This window comes from Penicillium macrosclerotiorum (genome assembly GCF_028827735.1).
Source record: "Penicillium macrosclerotiorum strain IBT 26536 chromosome Unknown utg000007l_segment0_segment0, whole genome shotgun sequence".
In the NCBI taxonomy this organism is placed as follows: Eukaryota; Fungi; Ascomycota; class Eurotiomycetes; order Eurotiales; family Aspergillaceae; genus Penicillium; species Penicillium macrosclerotiorum.
In genome coordinates this window covers 1,730,147-1,752,297 of record NW_026643086.1, presented here as the reverse complement: position 1 = coordinate 1,752,297, position 22,151 = coordinate 1,730,147, and the positions used below count along the sequence as shown (strand labels likewise).

General features: G+C 51.2%; 8 protein-coding genes across 8 annotated transcripts; 5 read left to right on the top strand and 3 right to left on the bottom strand.

The window, feature by feature from the left end:
• Nucleotides 1-770: 770 nt before the first annotated feature.
• N7462_007461 (glycoside hydrolase family 28 protein) lies at nt 771-2,541 on the top strand (the record flags this gene model as incomplete). Its single annotated transcript, XM_057079179.1, has 5 exons — nt 771-1,025; nt 1,078-1,491; nt 1,543-1,688; nt 1,743-2,196; nt 2,254-2,541. The coding sequence occupies 5 exons, from the start codon at nt 771-773 to the stop codon at nt 2,539-2,541; spliced, it is 1,557 nt and encodes a 518-aa protein (XP_056931849.1).
• Nucleotides 2,542-3,364: 823 nt separating this feature from the next.
• N7462_007460 (uncharacterized protein) lies at nt 3,365-5,061 on the top strand (the record flags this gene model as incomplete). Its single annotated transcript, XM_057079178.1, has 2 exons — nt 3,365-4,090; nt 4,144-5,061. The coding sequence occupies 2 exons, from the start codon at nt 3,365-3,367 to the stop codon at nt 5,059-5,061; spliced, it is 1,644 nt and encodes a 547-aa protein (XP_056931848.1).
• A 355-nt stretch (nt 5,062-5,416) lies between these two features.
• Nucleotides 5,417-7,433, bottom strand: N7462_007459 (uncharacterized protein; the record flags this gene model as incomplete). The annotated part of the gene is made up of 8 exons (XM_057079177.1): nt 5,417-5,431; nt 5,489-5,566; nt 5,618-5,712; nt 5,770-6,078; nt 6,153-6,302; nt 6,363-6,797; nt 6,857-6,934; nt 7,007-7,433. The coding sequence occupies 8 exons, from the start codon at nt 7,431-7,433 to the stop codon at nt 5,417-5,419; spliced, it is 1,587 nt and encodes a 528-aa protein (XP_056931847.1).
• A 776-nt stretch (nt 7,434-8,209) lies between these two features.
• N7462_007458 (transcription factor domain-containing protein) lies at nt 8,210-10,629 on the top strand (the record flags this gene model as incomplete). The annotated part of the gene is made up of 2 exons (XM_057079176.1): nt 8,210-8,400; nt 8,475-10,629. The coding sequence occupies 2 exons, from the start codon at nt 8,210-8,212 to the stop codon at nt 10,627-10,629; spliced, it is 2,346 nt and encodes a 781-aa protein (XP_056931846.1).
• Nucleotides 10,630-11,126: 497 nt separating this feature from the next.
• Nucleotides 11,127-11,729, top strand: N7462_007457 (O-methyltransferase; the record flags this gene model as incomplete). The annotated part of the gene is made up of 2 exons (XM_057079175.1): nt 11,127-11,475; nt 11,530-11,729. The coding sequence occupies 2 exons, from the start codon at nt 11,127-11,129 to the stop codon at nt 11,727-11,729; spliced, it is 549 nt and encodes a 182-aa protein (XP_056931845.1).
• A 2,017-nt stretch (nt 11,730-13,746) lies between these two features.
• Nucleotides 13,747-14,467, top strand: N7462_007456 (putative lactoylglutathione lyase (Glo1); the record flags this gene model as incomplete). Its single annotated transcript, XM_057079174.1, has 2 exons — nt 13,747-14,355; nt 14,429-14,467. The coding sequence occupies 2 exons, from the start codon at nt 13,747-13,749 to the stop codon at nt 14,465-14,467; spliced, it is 648 nt and encodes a 215-aa protein (XP_056931844.1).
• A 158-nt stretch (nt 14,468-14,625) lies between these two features.
• Nucleotides 14,626-16,928, bottom strand: N7462_007455 (CCCH zinc finger and RRM domain protein; the record flags this gene model as incomplete). Its single annotated transcript, XM_057079173.1, has 4 exons — nt 14,626-14,946; nt 15,014-16,605; nt 16,662-16,780; nt 16,864-16,928. The coding sequence occupies 4 exons, from the start codon at nt 16,926-16,928 to the stop codon at nt 14,626-14,628; spliced, it is 2,097 nt and encodes a 698-aa protein (XP_056931843.1).
• Nucleotides 16,929-17,712: 784 nt separating this feature from the next.
• On the bottom strand, nt 17,713-20,645 carry N7462_007454 (elongation factor 2; the record flags this gene model as incomplete). The annotated part of the gene is made up of 5 exons (XM_057079172.1): nt 17,713-17,730; nt 17,817-20,248; nt 20,322-20,379; nt 20,542-20,557; nt 20,638-20,645. The coding sequence occupies 5 exons, from the start codon at nt 20,643-20,645 to the stop codon at nt 17,713-17,715; spliced, it is 2,532 nt and encodes an 843-aa protein (XP_056931842.1).
• Between the last annotated feature and the right edge of the window lie 1,506 nt (nt 20,646-22,151).

The following is a 22,151-nucleotide window of genomic DNA, read 5'->3' as shown; positions in this document are numbered from 1 at the left end:
GCAAACTGGGAGCTTGTCACTTGAGAAAGTACGGGTGTTCTTCGGCTAATAAGGCCTATGCTCTCCAGCTGACGACGCTGGTAGCTTAGCCAGGAACTCCTTAGCAAGGAGTAGTGGGATGGTTTGTGGTGGGCGGTTTCGATTATCTCCACCGGGCTGGCTCGAGTGTTTCACCGACCAGAACTAGCCTCGAAACTGTCCGCTAGGGCGTTTAGTGCGTTCTTTCTACTCTGAACAAGCCAATCTGCCGAAACATCACCGACTCTAAACCCCGTCTACATGAAACGTTTACATAGTGCCATGGTGCGGCCGGCAATTTTCCCCTGACAAAAACGGGTCTGGGATGTCACATTTCACACTCTTTGGACTTTCTAGGAGTCTATAGACCTGCACGATGCCATTAGCGCCTTTTTTCATATCTAACGGAGACAACACTCCGTCATAAGCCATGCATCCCAGGGGGCTTGTGGTGCCCCATTGGTGGATTCTTTTTGGAACTCCGCGGAACCGAAATTAGCCGATCTATCCAGGCTTCAAGTCATGGCTGTTTTAGTGTTAATTATATGAGTGGAGCTAAGTCAAGAGAAGCGATCCAAGCTTTGACTAGTTCGAACCTATGTACTCCGTACTTCGTATAAGAATGCTCCGACTCCATTGTATTCCTGGTGTTCTAGGGGTCTCGTTGTCATCGTTCTCTTCGCCTTTCAGGCTTTCTCTCATTAGTTCTCTCGTTCATTCACTCCCTTCGTTATTCATTCCTTTATTTCAAAATGCGCCGTGCGCTTTTGCTTTCTCTCATTCCCATTGCCCTGGGGTGCAATAACCCGGAGACCCATGCCTGTGCTGGTGCATTCGTGTCGTCCAGCTCTGCTGCTGCGGAGTTCTGTGCTACTTTCACTGCGAGTACAGTGACTGCTACCACTGGACTGCCCGATAGCTTTGCCTCGGCCTGTGATTATAAGACAAAGCATCTATCGAGTGCCTGCAGCTGTCTCGATACTGCTTGGGCAACTGCTGGAGCAAGCGTAAGCACTCTTGGATCGCTCTCTAGAAGTCGACGCGTCTAACATCAAGAAGTCCGGCTCTGAGCAAACTACTACTGTTGCGACCAGCGTTGTTGCGACCAGCGTTGTTGCGACCAGCGTTGTTGCTACCAGCACTGCGCCAGTAGTAGTGGTTTCGACCGATGTGCCCTCCAGCTCCCCGACTACACTGGTAAAGACCACCCGACCGGCTACCTCTACAGCTTCATCTGTCGTTGATGTCCCGACAACAACTGAAGTTCCGACCACCACTCAAGTGACCAGTATTGTGGCTGCTGAGTCGACTGGTACTGGTACCACTTGCATTGTATCTGAATACGCATCCCTCTCGTCTGCCGTTGCATCTTGCACCAACATTGTATTGTCCGACCTTTACGCCCCGCCGTCCAGCACCATCGATCTCCAGGGCCTTCAGACGGGCGCTACTGTGACTTTTGCTGGCACTACTGTAAGTTTTGACCCAAAATCAGGGACTCGAGTCTCGCTAATCGGGAGGTAGACATTCGGTGACACCTATGACGATGACTTTGACCCTATTGTAATCTCTGGAACTGACATTACCATTACCGGTGCCGAGGGCCATGTCATCGAGGGCAATGGTGCCGCCTACTGGGATGGAGAGGGTTCTAATGGTGGCCAGGATAAGTATGGCTTATCTGGCTCGATTGACACAATGCTCTGCTGACCAAGTTTTTATAGGCCTGACCACTTTATCGTCGTCAAGAAGACTTACAACTCCAAGATTACCAATCTGAACATCATGAACTGGCCTGTCCACTGCTTTGACATTACCGGTTGCCAGCACCTAACCATCTCCGGTCTGACTTTGAACAACACTGCTGGAGATGAGCCCAACTCTGCCAGTGGTGACGATCCTGCCGCCCACAATAGCGACGGTTTCGATATCTCCTCTAGCGACTATATTACCCTGGAGAACATCGAGGTGTATAACCAAGATGATTGTGTTGCTGTCACTAGCGGAACAGAAATTGTTGTGGACAACCTGTACTGTTCTGGCGGCCATGGTTTAAGCATCGGTTCTATCGGCGGCAAGAGCAACAACACCGTCAATGGAGTCACTTTCAAGAATTCTCAAGTGGTCGATAGCGAGAATGGCTGCCGCATCAAGACCAACTCTGACACTACTGGCACTGTAAGTTTATCCATGTACATATATCATTCGAACGAAGAAGGCTTACAGGGTTGATAGGTCGAGAACATTGTCTACGAGAACATCACCTTGTCTGGGATCACCGATTATGGTATTGATATCCAGCAAGATTATCTGAATGGTGGCCCCACTGGCGACCCAACTAATGGTGTTACCATTAGCGGTGTCACTTTCACCAACGTCCAGGGTACGGCCACAGATGATGCTTTGGACTACTATATTCTCTGTGGCTCCGACAGCTGTTCAGACTTCACTTTCACAGATGTCTCTATCACTGGTGGTGGTGAAACTAGCAGCTGCAACTACCCTTCCAGTGGTTGCCCTTAAAGAGAGTATCTAATATTCACTATCTCCATTTGCTTTTGGAATCGGCTGGTGGGATCTGGGATTTCTTCTCATCTTCTTCTATACTTCTTCTCCTCGGACAGAGGCTGTACAGTTGCTGTTGAACAGCACACTTTTTTTTAGCAAAATTAAACCCTTACTCATTGATCCTTCTGGCTATTTCCCAAAGTTATTGCAAATTATAGAATAAGTCAAACTCCAGACTCTACGTACACTCTCTCCTCGCCCGCAAGTGGCTCCGCCGCACGTGACCGTGTCACGCACGCGTCGCCGCAAGAAGGAAAGCCGACGGACGACGCCATCGACTCCCGCTTAAGGGTTTGCTAAGCTACACAGACCTCGGTCTTTTAATCCTGCTGCTTTGAGCCACGCATTTGACCTGCGAGACGTTTCAATTTTCTCTTTCGTGGATTGCTTTGTAGGCCAAGCCGGTCTTCCCCGTTGGCGCCGGCTGCTAGTTCACCGTTTAGCCGCTCGTGCTCAACCCTGCGCGTCTGGTCGATCGCCACTGGATCGGGCAGATGCTCCTGGCGTCCGCAGCAAGTGTCACTGCACTCTCCCGACTGTCCTCGAGGATATCTGGATCCTGACTGCCAGTTTAAACCTGACCCTGGTCATTTCGCCTCATATTCTCGGAACTGTCTCGATGCGGTGACTCGGCACTAGCAGTCAGGTCCTGCGTGTTTAGACTCACTCACCTTGCGCGGCCGCGTAATTTTCGCTTTTGAGTTCCGGTCACGTATTATTGGCCTCCTCCCCTTGTCATTGACTGAACGGCATCCCATTGCGAATCTGCAATACAGCCATGGACGTCGGTCACGAGATGCCGCCTAGTCGCGCGATTCCATTGATGGTGGCCAGTGCTAACGCCGGGGATGTGAACACACCCACGTCACTAGTGCCGGGGGAGCAGATTCGCGCTGAGACGGTACAAGTTCCGCGATCGCCCCAACTCCAGATCTCGTCCTTACCCAGCAACGGATGCAATCCCGAGTTCCATGCTACAGGCAAGTTGAGGAGGCGCTCTGTTGAATCGTCTGAGCACTGCAGCGAGACATCGGCAGATAGTCAAAGACTAGAATTCTCGTCTGCGAGCAACTTCATAGACAACAATTCCAACATTCCTCCCTCGTCAATGAATGATTCCAATCGATCTATGGAATTCAACAACTCGCTGTCTTCAAAGGAGATTCCGCATTCAACAAAGACGGAGCAGAACACGGTGAAATATCAGGAAGTTTTGGACACTCCACAGACGAATGGAAATGGGGTAGTAGATATCTCGCAACCCCCGCTCAAGTTGGAAAGGAATGATGAAGACACGCTGCCTCCTCTTCGGTCTCCGAAATATTCCAGCTCGCGATCTGGAAACAGCAGCCAGTTTATTCCAGGACATAAAAGGACAGCAACAGGGGACATAAAGCTCGTTTCCTCGCATCATGCGGCTCCTCTTTTATCAGATACCAATGGAGTTTCGCGACGTCGTTCGAAGAGTACGGGCTCCTCGGCATATGGAAGTAGAATTGCTCAGGTTAATGCCCTTTACATACTTGCTTTAGTGGCATTCGTTGACGTTTTGCACAGTTGTCTGTTCATATTCGCACACGGCTGTCATATGCAGCAGCCAAAATAGAGAAATCCCGCCAGTCACAAACTACATCTGAACTTGCCCTTCGTGGCTTGGACAACTTATCATCGAAATATAACTCAAACAGCATTGCATCGACTCTAGGACCAACTCCAACATCCCATCCCCAGCACATTACAAATGCATCATCATCATCAACTAATACTCCTCGCCCACTTTTATCCCATCACCGTTCACACTCGGCAATCTCGTCGCCTGGCAAATTTCTTCAATTTCCCAAATTAGCACCACCGGTCGATATTATCTCTTCAAGTGGAGAAACGCCGCGGCGGCGACCAAATCCCAATATCGGAACAATGAAATCATTTGATCGCAGTCCATATGCCCGGCACCGACGACATCATTCTACTCAGGAAGCCTCGTTCAGCCAACCAACACATGGCCCACCCACCGTTCTAGGGCCAGGGACACCGCACATCCCTCCGTCTTCGCGTGCAGCTACATCATCTCAAGATAACTTTCATCGGCCACGAACCCAGTCGCAAAACACATTAATGGAGCAAGACGCAATCGAAACCCTTCTCTTCATGTCTAGCCCTGAAAACTCCGGGTACCGCTCTAGCCCTCGACCGTTGCAGCCTCCAACTTCCCAACGGAGTTTGAATGAATCAATTCACTCCAACAGCGAAGGGCTTGTCACTCATCAAAGCCAGGGCTCGCAAAGCAATGGCTCCCAGGAAAGTTTCCATTTCAAATCGAAGAGCCTCGGCCTTGGGCTCGAAGCTCACGCTGGAGATGAAATCGATCGTATCCTGGACCAGATGGAAAGCGACAGTGAAGATGATGCTCGATTTGCATCGCATCGGCTCAGTGTCAAAGCACCATTTCGTGGGCAAAATGGGCATCCAAAGTGATTTCTATCACCCATAATGTAGCCTGCCCTTCATTCGCATTGTTATCTCTTGGAGTCGCGGTTTTTTTGGAATCTAAAGGTTATCCATGTCTCATGATAATCCTGAGACTTATTGCATCTACACAAGAATAAAAACCACGAACTAAAGACATTTTGGCTTCATCATTTAATCCAGTGGCATGGCTCTCGGAAATTATATTTGAAACTTTTAAATTTGGGTTATTATATGTCCCTAGGTAACTTATTCGCTCGACGCGCAGCATGCAAAGCTTTTCATATACATTAGTCTATTTCTATAAGTATGATGCAAGTATGATATCCTGGTCATCCCATCATGAAGGTATTTTAGCACTCGCTTAATGCGCAAGTTCCTATCAGTTCGTCAGTATACATTCTTTGGTAGTTGATCAGAAAGAAAATTAACTCACACTAGCCATTTTGCTTCTAGCGCGGATCTTCGGCCCATAGAAAGCCAGAATCCATGGGACAAGGGTAAGAAGAGCGCCCTATTTTCTGTTAGTGGCAGCCCGCTTGGAACTGTACCAGGTTTCGCTTACAATTCCACCAAGAAGACTCGATGCTCCAGGAAAGCCAAGGTTGGTAAACATCGCGGTTGTCACCAGCGGGAAAACGCCACCGAGCAGGTTCCGGCCTATATGATATTGTAAGTCAATAAAAACTTTGTATAGAATTCTCTCTATCCGCTTACAGCAAGACTGTGCCGCAATCGCGGAACTGGCAAAGCGGTGATAGGTGTCTGCCAAATAATTGAAAGTGGCCAGATAGATGGAGAAAATGCCCATAGTTGCACACCCGACGGCCATGGACGGCACGATCCAAGGCACAGAGGAAAAAGAGGTCCATCCGAACCAGAAGAGTCCAATGGGTAGTAAGACAGACTCAATACAGACGAAGTACAGACGTCCTTCCGCTGACGAAGAGAGCCATCCGAACCGAGCAGCGATTTTCTCTTGGGAAATGCTGATAATCGTGATGAGGATCACACCGACACACATGGCTGAAAAGCAGATTATCAGCACACCTGTCTCTCTCCGAATACGCGAGAAATAAGACAATTGTGGTGGTACTCACCAGTAAATACTGCACCTGTCTGCTCGACGTTGAAGTTGTGATTGGTGCGAAAGACGAGGGGGACAGAACTGAATTGCAAGTAGAGCGTAGCCCAGCTAAAAGAGACCCAAATGGAGAAGAAGAAAACGACAGGTTCGGTGACAAGCATGTCTGAATAGGAAATCCAATTAACACGGCAACTGAATATAAGAGATAAGCGGAAGCACTTACGGAAAGGCCGATACAGAGAGATCTGAATCATCTTGCCCAATGACTCTCGCTGTTCGTCGCTCTTCACCTTCCATCGAATACGTCGGATGCACTTCTCATCGGATTCCTCTTCCGATGACAGAATCACGCCATAGTGGCCAGCTTCTTCCAGTTTCTCGTAGTAGGAATTCAACGCGCCAGCCTTCCGGCTGAGCAGAACACTTCCCCGAGTCTCCTTAAAGAAGAAAAAGATGATTACCACAAGCACAGCCGAGACAATCGCGTGAGAGTAGTATATCCAGCGCCAGGTGGTATGAGTGACGATTGCTCCAGCCAAGATAGGTGCTAGGCCAGTACCAAAGAGGGCAGAGCCGGAGAAAAGAGCCATGGGAGTGTTTCGATCTTTGGCGTGGTAGATGTCGCTGATGACACCGCCGACCATCGTGGAGAACGTAGCTGGTAGGGTTTAGTATGAAGAAGGAGCGAAAAGGGTTGAAGAAATGGGCGAGACATACAGCCGGAGACACCTTGAAAGAAACGGGCAACGAGCAGTCCAGCAAAGGAATGGGTGCCGCCGCATGCAATCAGCATGGCTATTATGTGGCACTTTATCAGCATCATTCCAAGATGTACGATATAGATCGCACGTCAACGCAGCAACGTACCGACGAAGAGAATGCCACTAGCAACGAAGATAGGTCGGCGTCCATTGATCTCCGAGAAGGGCGCGAGGATCATTGGCGCCAAAGCAAATCCAATGCAGAAGATAGTGATGCTCAGGTTATAAACGACAGAGCTGATTCCCCATTCCTTGCACAGCTCTTCCGACGCCGGACTGACTTCGCCCGCCGAATAGCCCGCGAGAGCTGTGACACCGCACGAAATCCAGGTCATCATCGACTTGCGCCATTTCGGCCAAAGGAATGGCGAGGTGTATTTTTCCAAGCTGGGCGCCTCTGGGGCCGGCGACTGGCCGGGGCCCGGGGGCAGGGAAATACATGGTGTCGGAAGCGGCGTTTCTAGTTCGAGATAGCGATATTCGATCTCCTGAGGCTCGACCAGCGAGTCCGGGCTGGACTCGCGTTTGTCCATCGTGACTAAAGACCCAGGTTTGGGAAGCTCGGGCACACCAGGAGCCGTGTACGTTGTATGGAATACGCGAGATCGCTCTTAGGGTTGGCTGCTTTCTCCTCTTTTGGGGCGTGATTCGGCTTTATAAGTACAGGCCCACCCATTTAAGCGTGGGCCTTCGAGTCATCCATGAAAAAAATACAAAATTGGAGAAGCTGGATAAACGGCAATCCCCACCCATATGACCCATCGATATATATGGGTCTTTGCTATGTACATTTATGGTGGATATCATGTTGGGTTTGAGAGCCCCAAGTCTAGTCACGCAAATGCAATCGCTCCTCCAAAAAAGCGAATGCTATTCGAAACAAAACAGAAAGAACCTGAAATCAGATGTATGCTGGATTTTCGGGCTTCTGCCCGAGTCGCCGCCCTGAGAAACCCCCCTGCCGCACGCCTTCCGAAGACAAACGCTTTGTCAGATTCTCGGCCGATTTGGGGAAGTTTCCCCACTTCGGTATCTTCTCCAATTTGGAGAAGCACATCATATCCGTCACATGCATCACCGCCTGGACGGCATTCGAACCACCAGAACCACTCGGGAATAAGTCCAACCTGGACATTTGCAGTGTCTTGAAGAAGATCCCTGATATGCTGCACGTGGCATTGGCATCCTGAGCCCGACCTGGGTCGAGAGGATGACGGACGCAATGCATGGTGCCGCCGGAGTTGGATCTTTCCTCCCCGAGACTTTCTCACCTGTCACGACTCCAGCAAACGTCACACCACAATGAACAATGGGGGACAAGCCCTATCACTGCCAGCGATGCCCTAAGGCCTTTGCGCGCCTGGAGCATCTGCAGCGCCACGACCGATCTCGTAAGGAACCCGCGCCCATCTGGAATCCGAAGTCGCCACTGACCCAAGCAGACACGAAGGAGAAGCCGTATATTTGTGTCCAATGCCCTAACAAAGCCTTCACCCGCAAGTATGTGCCTATTGCCTGTTTACCCTATCTTCTTTTTTTTCCCGCCGAGCAAAATCCCCTAATGGCTGATTTAGAGATCTTCTGGCCCGACATGAGCGGCTCACCCATCAGACAGACGTCAGCCCGACGGCCGGCCATCAGACCCCGTCACCATCCCCCGCACACCCCATTTTGGATGGACTAGATACCCTGGCATCAGTCGTCACGGATCATGCGCAATCAAATAGATCCTTGTCTGGCAGCAGCGGGCCATTTGCAGACGGAGATTCGATGTCTGTGCATCGCACCCCGATGATGCCCACCCAGCTGGCAAATCCCGAAACTCCGTCTGCTGCACCAACAACTCCACTACCGGGGTCTGACTTTGGATATTCTCTCAGTGGAATCCCGGCCACGTCCTACGCCGGAAATGACTTTACATCCTTCCTGGATAGCGTGCCCCTGCCCAGCCACCCTTTCTCTCCGGCATTTCAACCCCTTCCGCTATTCCCGCCCTTGCCCTTCTCTCCGATCACGGACTATGAGCAATCATCTGAAAGACAGCTTGCAGCTGAAACCACTACCTCTAATGCTTCAAGCTCGGTACTCCCGCGCCACGGCGCACAGTTACCATCACTTCAACCGGAGGGTTATCAAACTACCCCAAAGGCACGACAACCCACAGGGTTTGTCCCAGTCACCGCCCAGTGCCGTGACAAACTCATCATTATGTTGAAAGACTACGCAAATGTCGCACCGGATCCATCTCTGCCTTCTCGGCATGCCTTATCTCGGTGTTTGACGGGATATCTAACGGGATTCCATGATCACTATCCCATCATGCACAAATCAACCTTGGATGTTGACTCTCTATCGTTACCGGTGTTTCTCGCCATGGCGGCTTTGGGCGCACGATATTGTCGTGAACCAGATACAAGCATGAGACTTTATCAGATCGCCAAACCAGTCACTCTGGAGCATTTCCGGCGTGTGTTTCTATCGGGGACAATGTCTCCAGAAAATGTCATTGATGACACCGATTCGCTCGAGCTTCTTCAAGCACTTCTCATGCTATTATCCGTCTCGCTATGGTTCATCAATAATCCGCCCTACCATGAGGCTCTGTCAATGAGAAGTCAAATGGCAACACTTGTAAGGAAAGATGGCATTAATCGCCTGCCGGAGTACGATGGAACTTGGCGCAGCTGGATACGCCGAGAGTCTGTCAAACGCACAAAGCTTATCGTATTCTGCTTCTTCAATATCCTTACCATCGTCTTCGATATTCCGCCAGTCATTCTTACTGAAGAGCTTTCGCTAGAGCTGCCTTGCACCGAGAAGGAATGGCAAGCTTCTCATTCCGAGGCTTGGCAAAGTGCGCGGAATCAGAGCTACGGAGAGCCAAAGATCCAGGATGCGCTTTCTGCTCTTTTCAATCCTCATAGTGGCGTGGAGCCCTTCTCTTCCCTCGGTGGCTATGTGCTAATTCACGCCTTGCTACAAGACATTTGGCTGATGACGAAGGCGGGTCGGCTGGCGTCTTCTCGACGGAACCATCGTGGCTCATCAATAGCGTCAAGTGCGGAGCTTGTCTCGGTTGAACAAGCTTTGGAGCGGTGGTGCCAATACTGGGAGCGCAACCAGGAGTCATCTATTGACCCTATGAGTCCCCACGGGCCTTTGTCTTTCACCTCGGCCGCACTACTCCGGCTCGCGTATATCCGCTTGAACGCGGACTGTGGCTCGACACGGCAACTTCAAACGTGGGACCCCGTGCAAATCGCCACCAGCTTGAAGGAAAATCTCCAAGTGCGACGTGGAGATCGCTTAACCAGGGCCGCTCTTCATTGTGCGCACGCCCTCAGCACGCCAGTCAAGCTTGGAATCGGATTCGTCGCTCACTCCCAGGTGGCGCTGTGGTCAAACCAGCACGCCCTATGCTCGCTGGAGTGCGCTGTGCTACTGGCTAAATGGCTCGAGGCAGTGACAGTACCAGAGCCCGACCCGGAGCTGACAGAGCAGGAGACCCGCTTACGGGACTTTGTTCTGGAGATGGTAATGGAGGTGCAGCATGGCGTCTCACGCGAATGGCTGTTGGCGACCAATACCCGAATCAGTGCGGCGGTGACCCGCCTCTGGGCGCGCCTTTTCACAGCGGACTACATTTGGGATATGGTTAATCTCATTGGAAGGTCATTGAATAGCTATGCAGATCTAGTAGAAGGAAAACCGTCTCCGGAATATGCCTAATTCGGACGGTAGACGGGGAATAAAAATATGTAATAAGATTCCATGACTCATGCAGTATATGCACCAAAACAAAGCCATTCCAAGAAAGAAAGGGAGTTCTCTTTCGGATAACTGATTTATCAAAAATCCAGCCTTCTATACTCCTGTCGGCTTCTCTCATCGCCGGTCTCGGCAACCGTCGTCGTGTGCTTGCCGAGTACGAAGGTGGGTGACTCACCTACCGACACATAAATACCGAGGATCCGGCAGCCTTTACCCCGGATTATAGTCTATCAAGCAACGCAATTTTATCTGATTCATTTCAAATCCAGTAAAAGGATCATAATTGAGTTTTTTAGTCCATCAATCTCTCCAGCATGGCACCTCCAACCCCACTCGCTGCAACCCCTCATCTACTTGATTTCCTAAAAAGCCTACACGCACAGTCACTCGCTCAAGAAGCGAAGGTGGATTGGTACTCGCTGCCGGGCCAATGCACAGATGCCTTCGACACGGTCATGCGGGACAAGTTCATCGCGCTGGATCAGGACAAATGCGAGTTAATATACCATATTCTGCGTAGTATCAACGCAAAGACAGTTGTTGAGGCCGGAACCAGCTTTGGCGTTAGTACGATCTACCTCGCATTGGCCGTCGCTGAAAACGCAAAGCGAGAGAAAAATGCTTCGGTGTCGGTGAAGGGTCGAGTTATTGCGACGGAGAAGGAAACGTCAAAGGCCAGCGAAGCACGTAAGAACTGGGAGCGCGCCGGGGCGGAGATCGAGGGTGTGATTGACCTGCGTGTTGGAGATCTGCGTGAGACTCTGGCGACGGAGCTGGGAGTTGTCGACTTCTTGCTGCTGGATAGTGAGTAGTCTTCCCTACATAGGTCCTCTGTGCACAGTGGCTAACTATGAACAGTCTGGACTCCCCTTGCGCTGCCTGCACTCAAGCTGGTGCAGCCGCATCTCCGGCCCGGCTCGGTTATCATGGCAGACAATACTGTCAAGGCTAAGAGCGGATATGAAGAGCTCTTCACCTACGTAGATGCGCCGGGCAGTCCCTTCCGCCGAGTGACCCTTCCTTATGAAGGCGGGCTGGATATGATTGTCTACCAGTAGCTGACTATTCTCGGTCGTGGCTGCTGGAACTAGAGTTGAGTGTGTCGGGCTAACGATCCATGGATACAATCAATGAATTTGGCTATTTTGAGCAACCCCATTCCCAAACTTGGTTTAGCTTCTTAAGACAACCGTCAAAGTTAGTCCCTGGTATGCCATTACTAGATTAAATATTTCCCAGTTCCATATCACACAGCTCAATATTCATACTTTGATAAATATCAAAGAATCGCTTGTTCGTCGATCTCAGTATACCTATAAACCCTATCATGTCCACAACAGAGCAGTTAGGCGACCTGGATCGCAATAATAAAGAATCAGTCGATTTGATGAGCTTACCTCTCGAGTTGATACTCGATATCCTCGATTATTTAAGCCCCGTTAATACTGCCTGCTTCGCACTTGTCAACCATGGCTTATGGGACATTGTTGTCTCCCGTCGGGATAACCCATTTCGCAAATACTTGAGCTCGAGGAAGCATTTGAATGAAAGACAGTATTCTCTCCGTTCGTCCTTTTTATCACGGCTCTCGCGTGATCATCCGCAGTACTACTTATGCTGGAGCTGCTTACGACTCCATCTCTGGCGACGCGTCCTGACACCCATGAGGCACCCGGCTTACTGTCCCAAGCCTGTCTATCAAATTGGATCATTGAAGACTCGCACGTTTCCTTTGACATTCCATGGGCCCTTGGTACACTTTGTCCACGTTCAACTTGCAATGAGGCGGTTCTACTATGGTCCTAAGTTCGGCATATCTACCAATTCCCTCTCTTATACCGAAGTGACAAGGCGTTTATACCCTTTACCCGATAACCCACGACCTTCATCTCGCCAGTGGGACATAGTGAATCTCGTCTCGTTCGAGGCTCGGGTTTGTCCGGCAGTGCAAAGCAGTTTATGTTGTCGAGTCCAGGAGCTAACTGTTGTGAATCGGACTGATATCGTGCCCTTCATGCAATCAACTGGCTATAATTACACAAAGATATGTGACCACGAAGGGGGCCCTTACAGTATTCTTTTCACCTGGTTGCTCTGCACCTATGCCTATGAATTGCATTACAGATTTCAAGTTCCAAGAACTTTACCACGATTTGGAAAGTGTCCATATTGCAATACGACCTGGAAGTTTGAATTCTGTGATCTAGGAGGTAGAAAAGTTTGTCTGGGATTGACTCGATGGATGGATCTCGGCCCAGGAATAAATCCGTGGGATATCAGATGGGCAGTTCACACCAAAAAGAATTCTCCCAGAGGGGTACATGGGGCCGACCTAGCTTCTGAGCCACGATGGCGGTTTGAAGTCCTTTCACGCTCAACAACGGACAGTCAGACTGTGCGGACAGATGAAGAATTACTTCATCGGAATGCGGCACTTCTCAGAAACAGACAATATGAGCGGGATATGAACTCTATGACTTCGTCTAGTTGGTATCTAGAGGGCAATGACCACTTCAAATCCAACATTGACGAGATACTTGAACAGAGGAGCTTCTCCTCTTCCTATTCTCTCAGCAATCTGACGTTATTTGATGATATAGTTCAGTATAGCGTGGTCTATTTGAGGACATTTCTTCTTTCGACTATGCAAATTGCTATTCTTCGCTACCTGGAATTTTCCTGCTGTGGCCATTCAATATACTGGTTAAGGACTGTGACCGAAGCCAATAATATTTTTCTGTTTGTTTTCTCCCGTGTTTTGCCCCTAGTGTCCAAGCGGTTTGGAGTAGAGAAATAAGACCCGATTTCCCCCATCTTCCTATATGGAATCCTTTATCAAAATCATATAGGTCTTACTTCTCTCTGCGACCTAGATCGGCATAATATTGGTATATTTCTCGGAAGTAATATACATACAGCAGAGAAGCCAAGTATAACAACCCTCGGCCCCGCCGCGGAGTATTGCCGCACGTCCCGGTAAAATCCCCATATCCATCCTTCCAATGGAAACATATCCCCAAGCTTTGATCGCAAGATTCATGTGCAGACCATCGACTTTGAATATAACAATCGATCATGACATCCAATTCCTTCACCACTCGTCCCCATAGCGAGGAAGGCACCTTCTCCCCCGGTGGCCCCTGGCCGACCTTCAACCCAGCCCTCAGCCCCGCAACGGTCAATTACCGCCTCAACCACCTTGCAATCCGTATCAAAGATCCCGCCCGGTCCCTCCACTTCTATGTGGACCTCCTAGGCATGCGCGTCGTCTTCACTATGAACGCTGGGCCTTTCACAATTTACTACCTAGGCCATCCGCCGCCGGGAACTGAGGACCTGGATGCGTGGGCCAAGGAAACCAGTGAAATCCCGGTCATGACGCGGACAAGCGGGCTACTAGAGCTGTACCATGTGCATGGAACAGAGGATGGTGATTTCGAGGTTTCTACAGGTGGTATGCCCCCGAACCTGGGGTTTTCGCACCTGGGATTTACGGTTCCGGACGTGGAAGCTGCGCTGCAACGGTTGAGGGCGGCGGGGGTGCCAGTGTTGAAGGAGCTGGGGGTTTGTTCGAGAGAGTCTGTGCCGTTGTCGAAGTGGGAGGAGCAGAAGGGGTTTGGGATAGGAGAGATTCATCCAAATTATGCGTGGTTCTTCGAGAAGTTTGGTATCGTGGCTGATCCGGTGAGTCGTTCTGTCGTACTATATTTAGTGCCGATTCCTTTCAGTATGTCTTGGTTCACTGACGAGTCGACAGGACGGATATTCAGTTGAACTCATCCCTCAGAATATGTGAGGAGCGGATATATCGAGAGAAATTATTGTTAATGTGGGAGGTCAGATATGATATACTATGCGCCCCATCCCTGCAAAAAATTCCTTAGGTTGAAAGATATGAGCCCTATACATCGCACCAATTATGTAGTACATGAGAATTTCTTGTCCAATGGGATATCACCAGCCCTCATCCTCGGCAACGTCATAATCCATATCACGCGGCGGCAGGCTTTGTGGAGCCGGCGCTTCGTTGACACCCGCCATGGTGTCCATGGTCATGTCCTGGTCATCATCGCCAAATCCATTCTTTTCTGCTGCCGGAGCCGATGGGAGTGTGATAGGCGGGTTAGCAACCCAAGAAAGCTGAACTTCACCGACAGAAGGGATGCTCCGGGTACTGAACATGAACTTCTCGGCTTGGTATCGCTCCTTGAAGGCTACCACAACAGAGTCAGGTTGACCGGGGTTCGGCTCGATAGACTCATATTCGCCAATGCCCTGATAGGAAAACCTGGTTAGTATGCGTCCAATTCCTGCACTCAGAAAAAATGGGGCCAAAACTCACAATCAAGTGTTGCCTCAGAGCCTCGTCCTTGTCGGAGTTCAATTCAATGCCCGAAACAGCTACACGTCGAGGTCGGTTATCGAGGCGCAGAACACCTCCTCGACCACCACGAGGCGCGAAGCCGCCTCGGCCACGGCCACCACGGAAAGAAGGGTCATATCCGCCGCGTCCACGAAACGTTCCTCGTCCGCGGTAGCCACCACGCCCACGGTATCCGCCCCGGCTATGGTGTGAAGAGTCTGCGCTGGAGGGATCAATTCCAAGGGTTTTGGCCTCTGCTTCAAGAGCAGCTAACTGCGCACGCAGTTTCCTAGTCTCTTCGCTCACATTCTCGTCTGCCATAGCATCGCCGGACTGGGTATCCATGGCATCACCATTGCTAGATTCGGCAGAGCCACCGAGTCGCTGCAATAAGCGAGCTTTCTCTTCCTGCTGCCTTTTTAAAAGCTCATCACGTTGGCGCTCCAGCGCTTGCTTAGCCTCTTCGGCCTCTTGCCGTTTCTTTGATTTTTCTTCCCAGCTTCTTTGAGCCTCCTCTTGCTGTTTCTGGAACTCTTCGGGGTTGAATGCGGGGGTTTCAGACTGTGAATCGCCACCGTTCTTTTCATCGCGCCTAGGTTTGTGCCAATAGACCTTGACAAACCGATTGTCAAAGATAACCTTGGGGCTAGACCATGCCTGCTTGGCCTCGTCGTAGGTTTCGTATTTGACCAACGCTAGCTTTTTATACGGTTGCAGCGAGACTTCGGCAATGCTGCCAAACTGCGAGAAGAACTCGCGTACGCCTTCCTCCGAAAACTTATCATCAGGAATTTGCTCGACCACAATGGTCGTGATTGATCGGTCCTCATTTGGTCCAGCTGACGAGAAGTCGGACCGGCCGCCACGTCCTCGTCCGCTGAATCCACTGCGCCCACGGCCACGACCCCGGTCACCCCGCGAAGAGCCGCCCTCCCCGCGCTGGGCGTTCATCGACAGCGACGCAGACTTCGGGTCATATTCTTCATTCTGAGACCCAGCCTCACCATGTTGATACGGACAAGTAGCACCCAGGTAGCAGATACCTTGGGTATCATAAAAGGGACAGCGCTGATTGATCTGTCCCATCTGTTCACCGCCAAGCTGGCCAGGCGCACCGGGCATCCCAGGCATAGGTGGCATACCGGGCATCTGTGGGAACCCCATACCCTGCATGGCCATCATCGCGGCCATCGGGTCATTGGGGTCGAATTGGGGGAAGCCAGGCATCATTGGGAAACCACCAGACTGGCCTTGCGGATACTGCTGGCCTCCATGTGCTTGGCGTCCATCCCTGCCCATCCAGTCGCCACGGCCACCGCCCCGTCCTCGGCGCGGAGTCTTGAATGCGCGATTTTGCGGTACGCCATCATCGCGCTCCTGTTCTCCCTGGAAACCTTCATTGTATGTTCGCTTTCTGTTGTAGAAGTCGTTTCTCGGGCCAGTAGGGGCATTGAATGGAATTTGGGCCTGCGTAACGGAAGCAGTAGGCTGGATCTGGGGAGGGGCAGTCTGAGGCGCGGCCTGTTTGGGACCAAAGGAGGCAAATAATTCATCCACGAAAGCAGCAGTGTCTAGTTAAGCGTCAGCAGATAGATAAGGGAGGCCGCAAACAGGGAGTTCCACGCACGTTCTCTTAGGAAATCTTCGAGGTTTTCAACTGAAGTCTGTTTGATTTCGTCATCTGGCGCATCAGATCTAATGAGCGCAAGGACGTAATCTGCCAGCACATCAGAGTCGGCATCCGAGCTGTGAGTAAAGCGAATGAAAATTAGCCGGCGATTGAAGGAAGCGATGGGCGGCAAGCGCATATTGTCTCCGAGGGAACTCACATGTCTTCTAGCTTCTTAACAACCCATTTCTTCACGTCGGCGGCCTCGTCGTCAGTGAACTGCATGCTGCCTATAGGTCGTCGGGATGGCCAGACACCTGATTGATCTGGGGTTGGAAAATAGGTCGGTACTCAGGGCGGCGTCGCTAAGTGCAGGGATTCGGTGTGACCGCAAGCTGTAGAAGCTTGGTGATAAAACTAGCGACGTCGCAATGGTTCGGAGAAAAGCAAACGACAAGATCTGACAAACGCCAAAAGAAGATAGTGGTTCAAAGCAAGGAATAATGACGGCTACTCATGCTCGAGGTCGATGGGAGCGACGAGGTTTGAAAGAGCAGAATCTCATAAAAGAAAACGTGAAGGCGCGCAAGGTGCTCACGTGACACGATACCTACTGGGCATGATTTTGGGGACAATCTTTCGGGCCTGCATATTCTGTGAAGTCGCCCATAGTCAAAAACAAGAATGCCGCCTCTTAACATAGGGCGTTCTATTTGAATGTCTACGGGCACTACTCGGGCAAGAACAAAAAGCTGACGTCTAGCATACCTTATTGATTATCGTATCCAAAATGGCAGCACTAGACAAGCAACAAGGAAAAGGGAGAAACAAAGATCATGATAAAGGAAACCGATTATAGAGACAAAAGCAAACGGGCCGCTACGAAGGTGCCCGGGACATCCCTCGGAGCTCCGCACTTTCTAAAAACGGCAGTGACTGAAGCAAGCCCGCATCGAAGCGGGCATGTATTTTTGTTTGAACCGGGAAGTTGTATTGCATTCATCAATTTCATAAAAAAAGATTCCACGCGTGACTGGCAGAAGCACAATCTGGCCGGCCGTTAGCATTTTTACAGGCGGTCGTAGTACTAGAAGCGAAGAGAGATATGTTAGTAAATGTTGCTGTTACAAGAAAATAGGGAGGGAAAGACTCTGGTTGAGTCCAAAGACTTACGTTGTCGTAGCCAGGAACGGCCTCCTTGAGACCCTTGCGCTTGCGCATCTCGGCGACGACCTGACCGGGCTTGGTGGTGACGTCCAGAGGCGAGCCACCAGGGAGAATAGCCCAGTGATCGAAGACAGACTGGGGGAAGGCCTGACCACCGGTGGCGGAACGCAGATCGGCGGGGAAACCGAAGGACTCGTTGACGGGCAGGTAAGCCTTGACGTTGAACAGAGGAGTACCGGGGCGCTGCTCCTCGGCGTAGACATGACCACGACGGCGGGTAAGGACACCGTAGATACCACCCATGGCCTGCTCGGGGACCTGGATCTCAACGTTGAAGATGGGCTCGAGGAGACCGGGCTCGGCGAGCATGGTAGCGGCGTACAGGACACGACGAGCAGTGGGGATAATCTGACCACCACCACGGTGAATAGCATCAGCGTGCAGGGTAACATCAAGGATGTTGAAGCGAACGGAGCGGAGGGGCTCCTCAGCAACGGGACCCTCACGGGTAGCCCACTGGAAACCGGAGACGAAGGAGTCCTTGATTTCGTTCAGGTACTGAACAGCCTTGGTCTGGTCAACCAGCAAGTTGGCGCCGGTGGCATCGGGACCGAAACACCAAATCTTACGGGCATCGGTGACATCCCAGCCGTACTCATCAGCAAGGATACGGGCACGGGCCTTGAAATCGTCACGGGGGCTGATCTTGCCGGACTCAATGGCGAGGGAGACCTCCTCCTCCATGGGGGCGGCAGTCAGGTACAGACGGTTGTGCTTGTTGGGAGACTTGGACAGGGCGGTCATGCTGGACTCGGCAGTGACGGTCTCACGGTAGGAGACGACGGGGTCCGAAATGCGGAGGGGAACACCAGCATGGTCCTCCTCGAGATCCTTCAGACAGATCTCCAGGTGAAGCTCACCAGCACCGGCGACGACGTGCTCACCACCCTCGTTGATGTAGGTCAGGACACAGGGGTCAGACTTGGACAGACGCTTAAGACCCTCGACCAGCTTGGGCAGATCCTGGGCGTTCTTGACCTCGACGGAGCGCTGCACGACGGGGGAGACGGAGAACTTCATGACCTTCAGGTTGTGGGCAGTCTCATCGGTGGTCAGGGTACCAGACTTGAGCAAGAACTGGTCAACACCGACCAGACCGACAATGTTACCGGCGGGGACATCGTCGATGGGCTCGACGAAACGACCCATCATGAGGATGGTACGCTGGATGGCCTTGATGAACAGGTCCTCCTTCTTTCCGGGGACGTAGTTGGGACCCTGGATGCGGACCTTGAGGCCGGAGCGGACGGTACCAGAGTAGACACGACCGAAGGCGTAGAAACGACCCTTATCGGAGGTGGGAACCATCTTGGAGACGTACAGCATGAGAGGAGCGGTGGCATCACAGTCACGGATACCAATGCAGGCGGCATCGTCGGTGGGACCCTCGTACAGAGTCTCGGCACGGTACTTCTGGGCAGTGACGGGGGAAGGAAGGTGGATACAGATCATCTCAAGCAGAGCATCGGCAGCGGGCAGGAACTTGCGCATGACACACTTGAGGAGCTGCTTGCCCTCGAGCTCCTTCTCGTCGGTAGCCAGCTTGATGTCGAGCTTCTCGAGAAGAGTGGCGATCTCGTCACGCTTGTTGTGGTTGACGGCAGCGAAGATCTTGAAGATGGGGTCCAGGATGAACTGGTTGAAAGCACGCTCCAGGGGCTTGCCCTCGTGCTCGGACTTGTTGGTCCACTTCTTGGTCTTGGGGTTGAAGTAGTTGTCGCCCCACAGACGCTCGAGCATCTTCTTGCGGTCAACACCGAACTTCTTGGCGTACTTGACGGCGAACTGGCGGACGGTGAAACACCAGCCGTGGAGACCGGAACCGAAGGCAATAGTGCCGCGGTCGGGGTAGACCTGGACATCACCAAGGGCCTTGTCGAAGTAGGTGGCGATGATGACGTTGACGGACTCAACGGTACGGGCGAAGGACTGGTACAGATCCTCCTTGGTGCACTGCAGCTCGAGCAGAGCACGGTCGACCTTGTTGATACACAGGACGGGCTTGATACGCTCGGTCAGGGCCTGACGCAGGACAGTCTCGGTCTGGACACAGACACCGGAGATACAGTCGACAACGACAAGGGCACCGTCAGTGACACGGAGAGCAGCAGTGACCTCAGAAGAGAAATCGACGTGACCGGGGGAATCGATCAGGTTGATCAGGAACTCGTGACCATCGACGGCCTGGGGGATCTCCTTGAGATCCTCAGGGTCGGGGAACTTGGCGTACAGAGAGATGGCAGTGGACTTGATGGTGATACCACGGTCCTGCTCATCAGGACGGGTGTCCATGTAACGACCCTCACCAGCCTTCGCGGCCGAAATGATACCGGCACGGTGGACCAGAGCATCGGACAGGGTGGACTTTCCGTGATCGACTGAATGTTATCAAATTTTTTCTGATTAGCTTCTGTCGGCTCGAATCTATCAAGTCGGATGAGAGGTACATACCGTGAGCAATGACCGACATGTTACGGATGTTGGCCTTGCGGTCCATCAGGGTCCGGATCTACATTGTGGTATTAGTTATTGCCGCCCATGAAATTGACTTGATGACTGGGAGGAGAGGTGGGAGGAGAGATAGGAGAGGGCTCATCCCTCCACTCCTCTATGCTCATCCTCCCCCAGCTGTCTCTCTTGTTGAGGGAATGGGTTGATTCGAGATACGGACCTCCTCAATTGTGAAGCTATGAAGCACAGTATGTTAGCTTGGAGGCTTCATCTCTAGACAGTAGGCTGGGATGGTTGATAATCCCGGGCCACTTACTTGACCATTTTGGCGGTTTTTTCCTCAGATAAGCCCTAGAGGCGGGGTAGTTTTAAAATTGAATGGAAAAAAAGAAAGAAGCAACACACACACAGATGATCTATCACAAGGACAAGCCCGATGAAGATCAAAAGAGCCTATGTGCAAACTGCTCCTGAGAGGGGATGAAGAGGGGAAGGAAGAGAGAAGAGGAGGGGGAGGAAAAGTGGGAGAAAAAAAGAGAAAGCGAAAGTGGGGACATTTTTCGCCCCGCTTTGGCTGGTCCGCTACGTTTTGTGCGTTTTGGGCTTTTCCCGTGATTTCGGCCGCAGTACCACGAGTACCCAAGTTACCCAAATTACCCAGATTACCCAGATTACTGGACCGTCGGGTCTGCAGGTCTGCAACTTACTTGCACGCACCACTGATTACCAATACCGTACGAGCCCTCGTTGCTCCGAGAGGAGTCGACGATACCTGATTAATATGAGGACGGAACATCATGCACGTTGTACTACTTCAAAGCAGAGCAGAGTAGTTATGGTCGCTATATTCACACTGTATATTTGCATATCCCAAGATGGCTTGATCCAGCATCTCGAGCACCTGAAGAGGTCGCGAGCTATCATGTGTCATCACTAGCTCTGTCCTCCTGCCCAGTATCCGTGGTTCTCCGGCAAAGCTTAGAGAGCTCAGCTCAGCTCAGCTTTAAAAATCAAAGTACTACGGTAGTTAAGCAAAACCCTTGTGGAAAGAGAAATGATGGCAAACTCTCACCAAACCATCGGGCCACCCGCCCGATGTACTGCTTCTGATTCACCCGTCGCGTGGGTTTAGTAGCTTGGTCGTCCGTCGTTTCACCCTTTCATCCACGGTCGCAGTGGCCACCTCCAGAATGAGTCATTTCGGACTCCTTTTTTGGAAATGAAATCTACAGAGACCTCACATTGTTCCTTCTTCCTGACCTTATCACCAGCCAAATGAAAGGATTGTGTTCAGCATATCACCGGCTTCTCGCTGCACAGAAATATACAAGAGGAAAAAAACGTGCCCAATGCCCCGCCACCTCACCGCCTAGCGCGGGGGTGGATTACTAATGTTAGGTTGCACGGACCGATCACCGACTGTGTTATACTTCAATAAACGTACTTTACTTGGTTTGCTTCCTGCGTAGTCTATCTAACGATCATCCTTTGGATTGACGAAGGGTTCAATTTTGATTAACAAAAGTGCTTTTGATCTGTGGTGCAGTAAACAATACAGAGTAAATATCATATCGGGAACAGGTGTATGCCTGTAAATTGCTGTACGTCTTGCACCTCTCTGCCCTTCTCTCTTCTTGGGAATATTTACAAGAACCTTGCTATGTATCCATAGAATATCGATATCAATAAAAATAATGGTATTTCCTCAAGTCCAAAGAGTAGAAGAATGTCCTTTACTCCTCTAAACGCCGTAGGGAGAATGCTTTCAAGGAACCCGCCAAAAGATTGCCCCAAAAGGGAAAAATGTGACAAAAACAAGATAAATACATG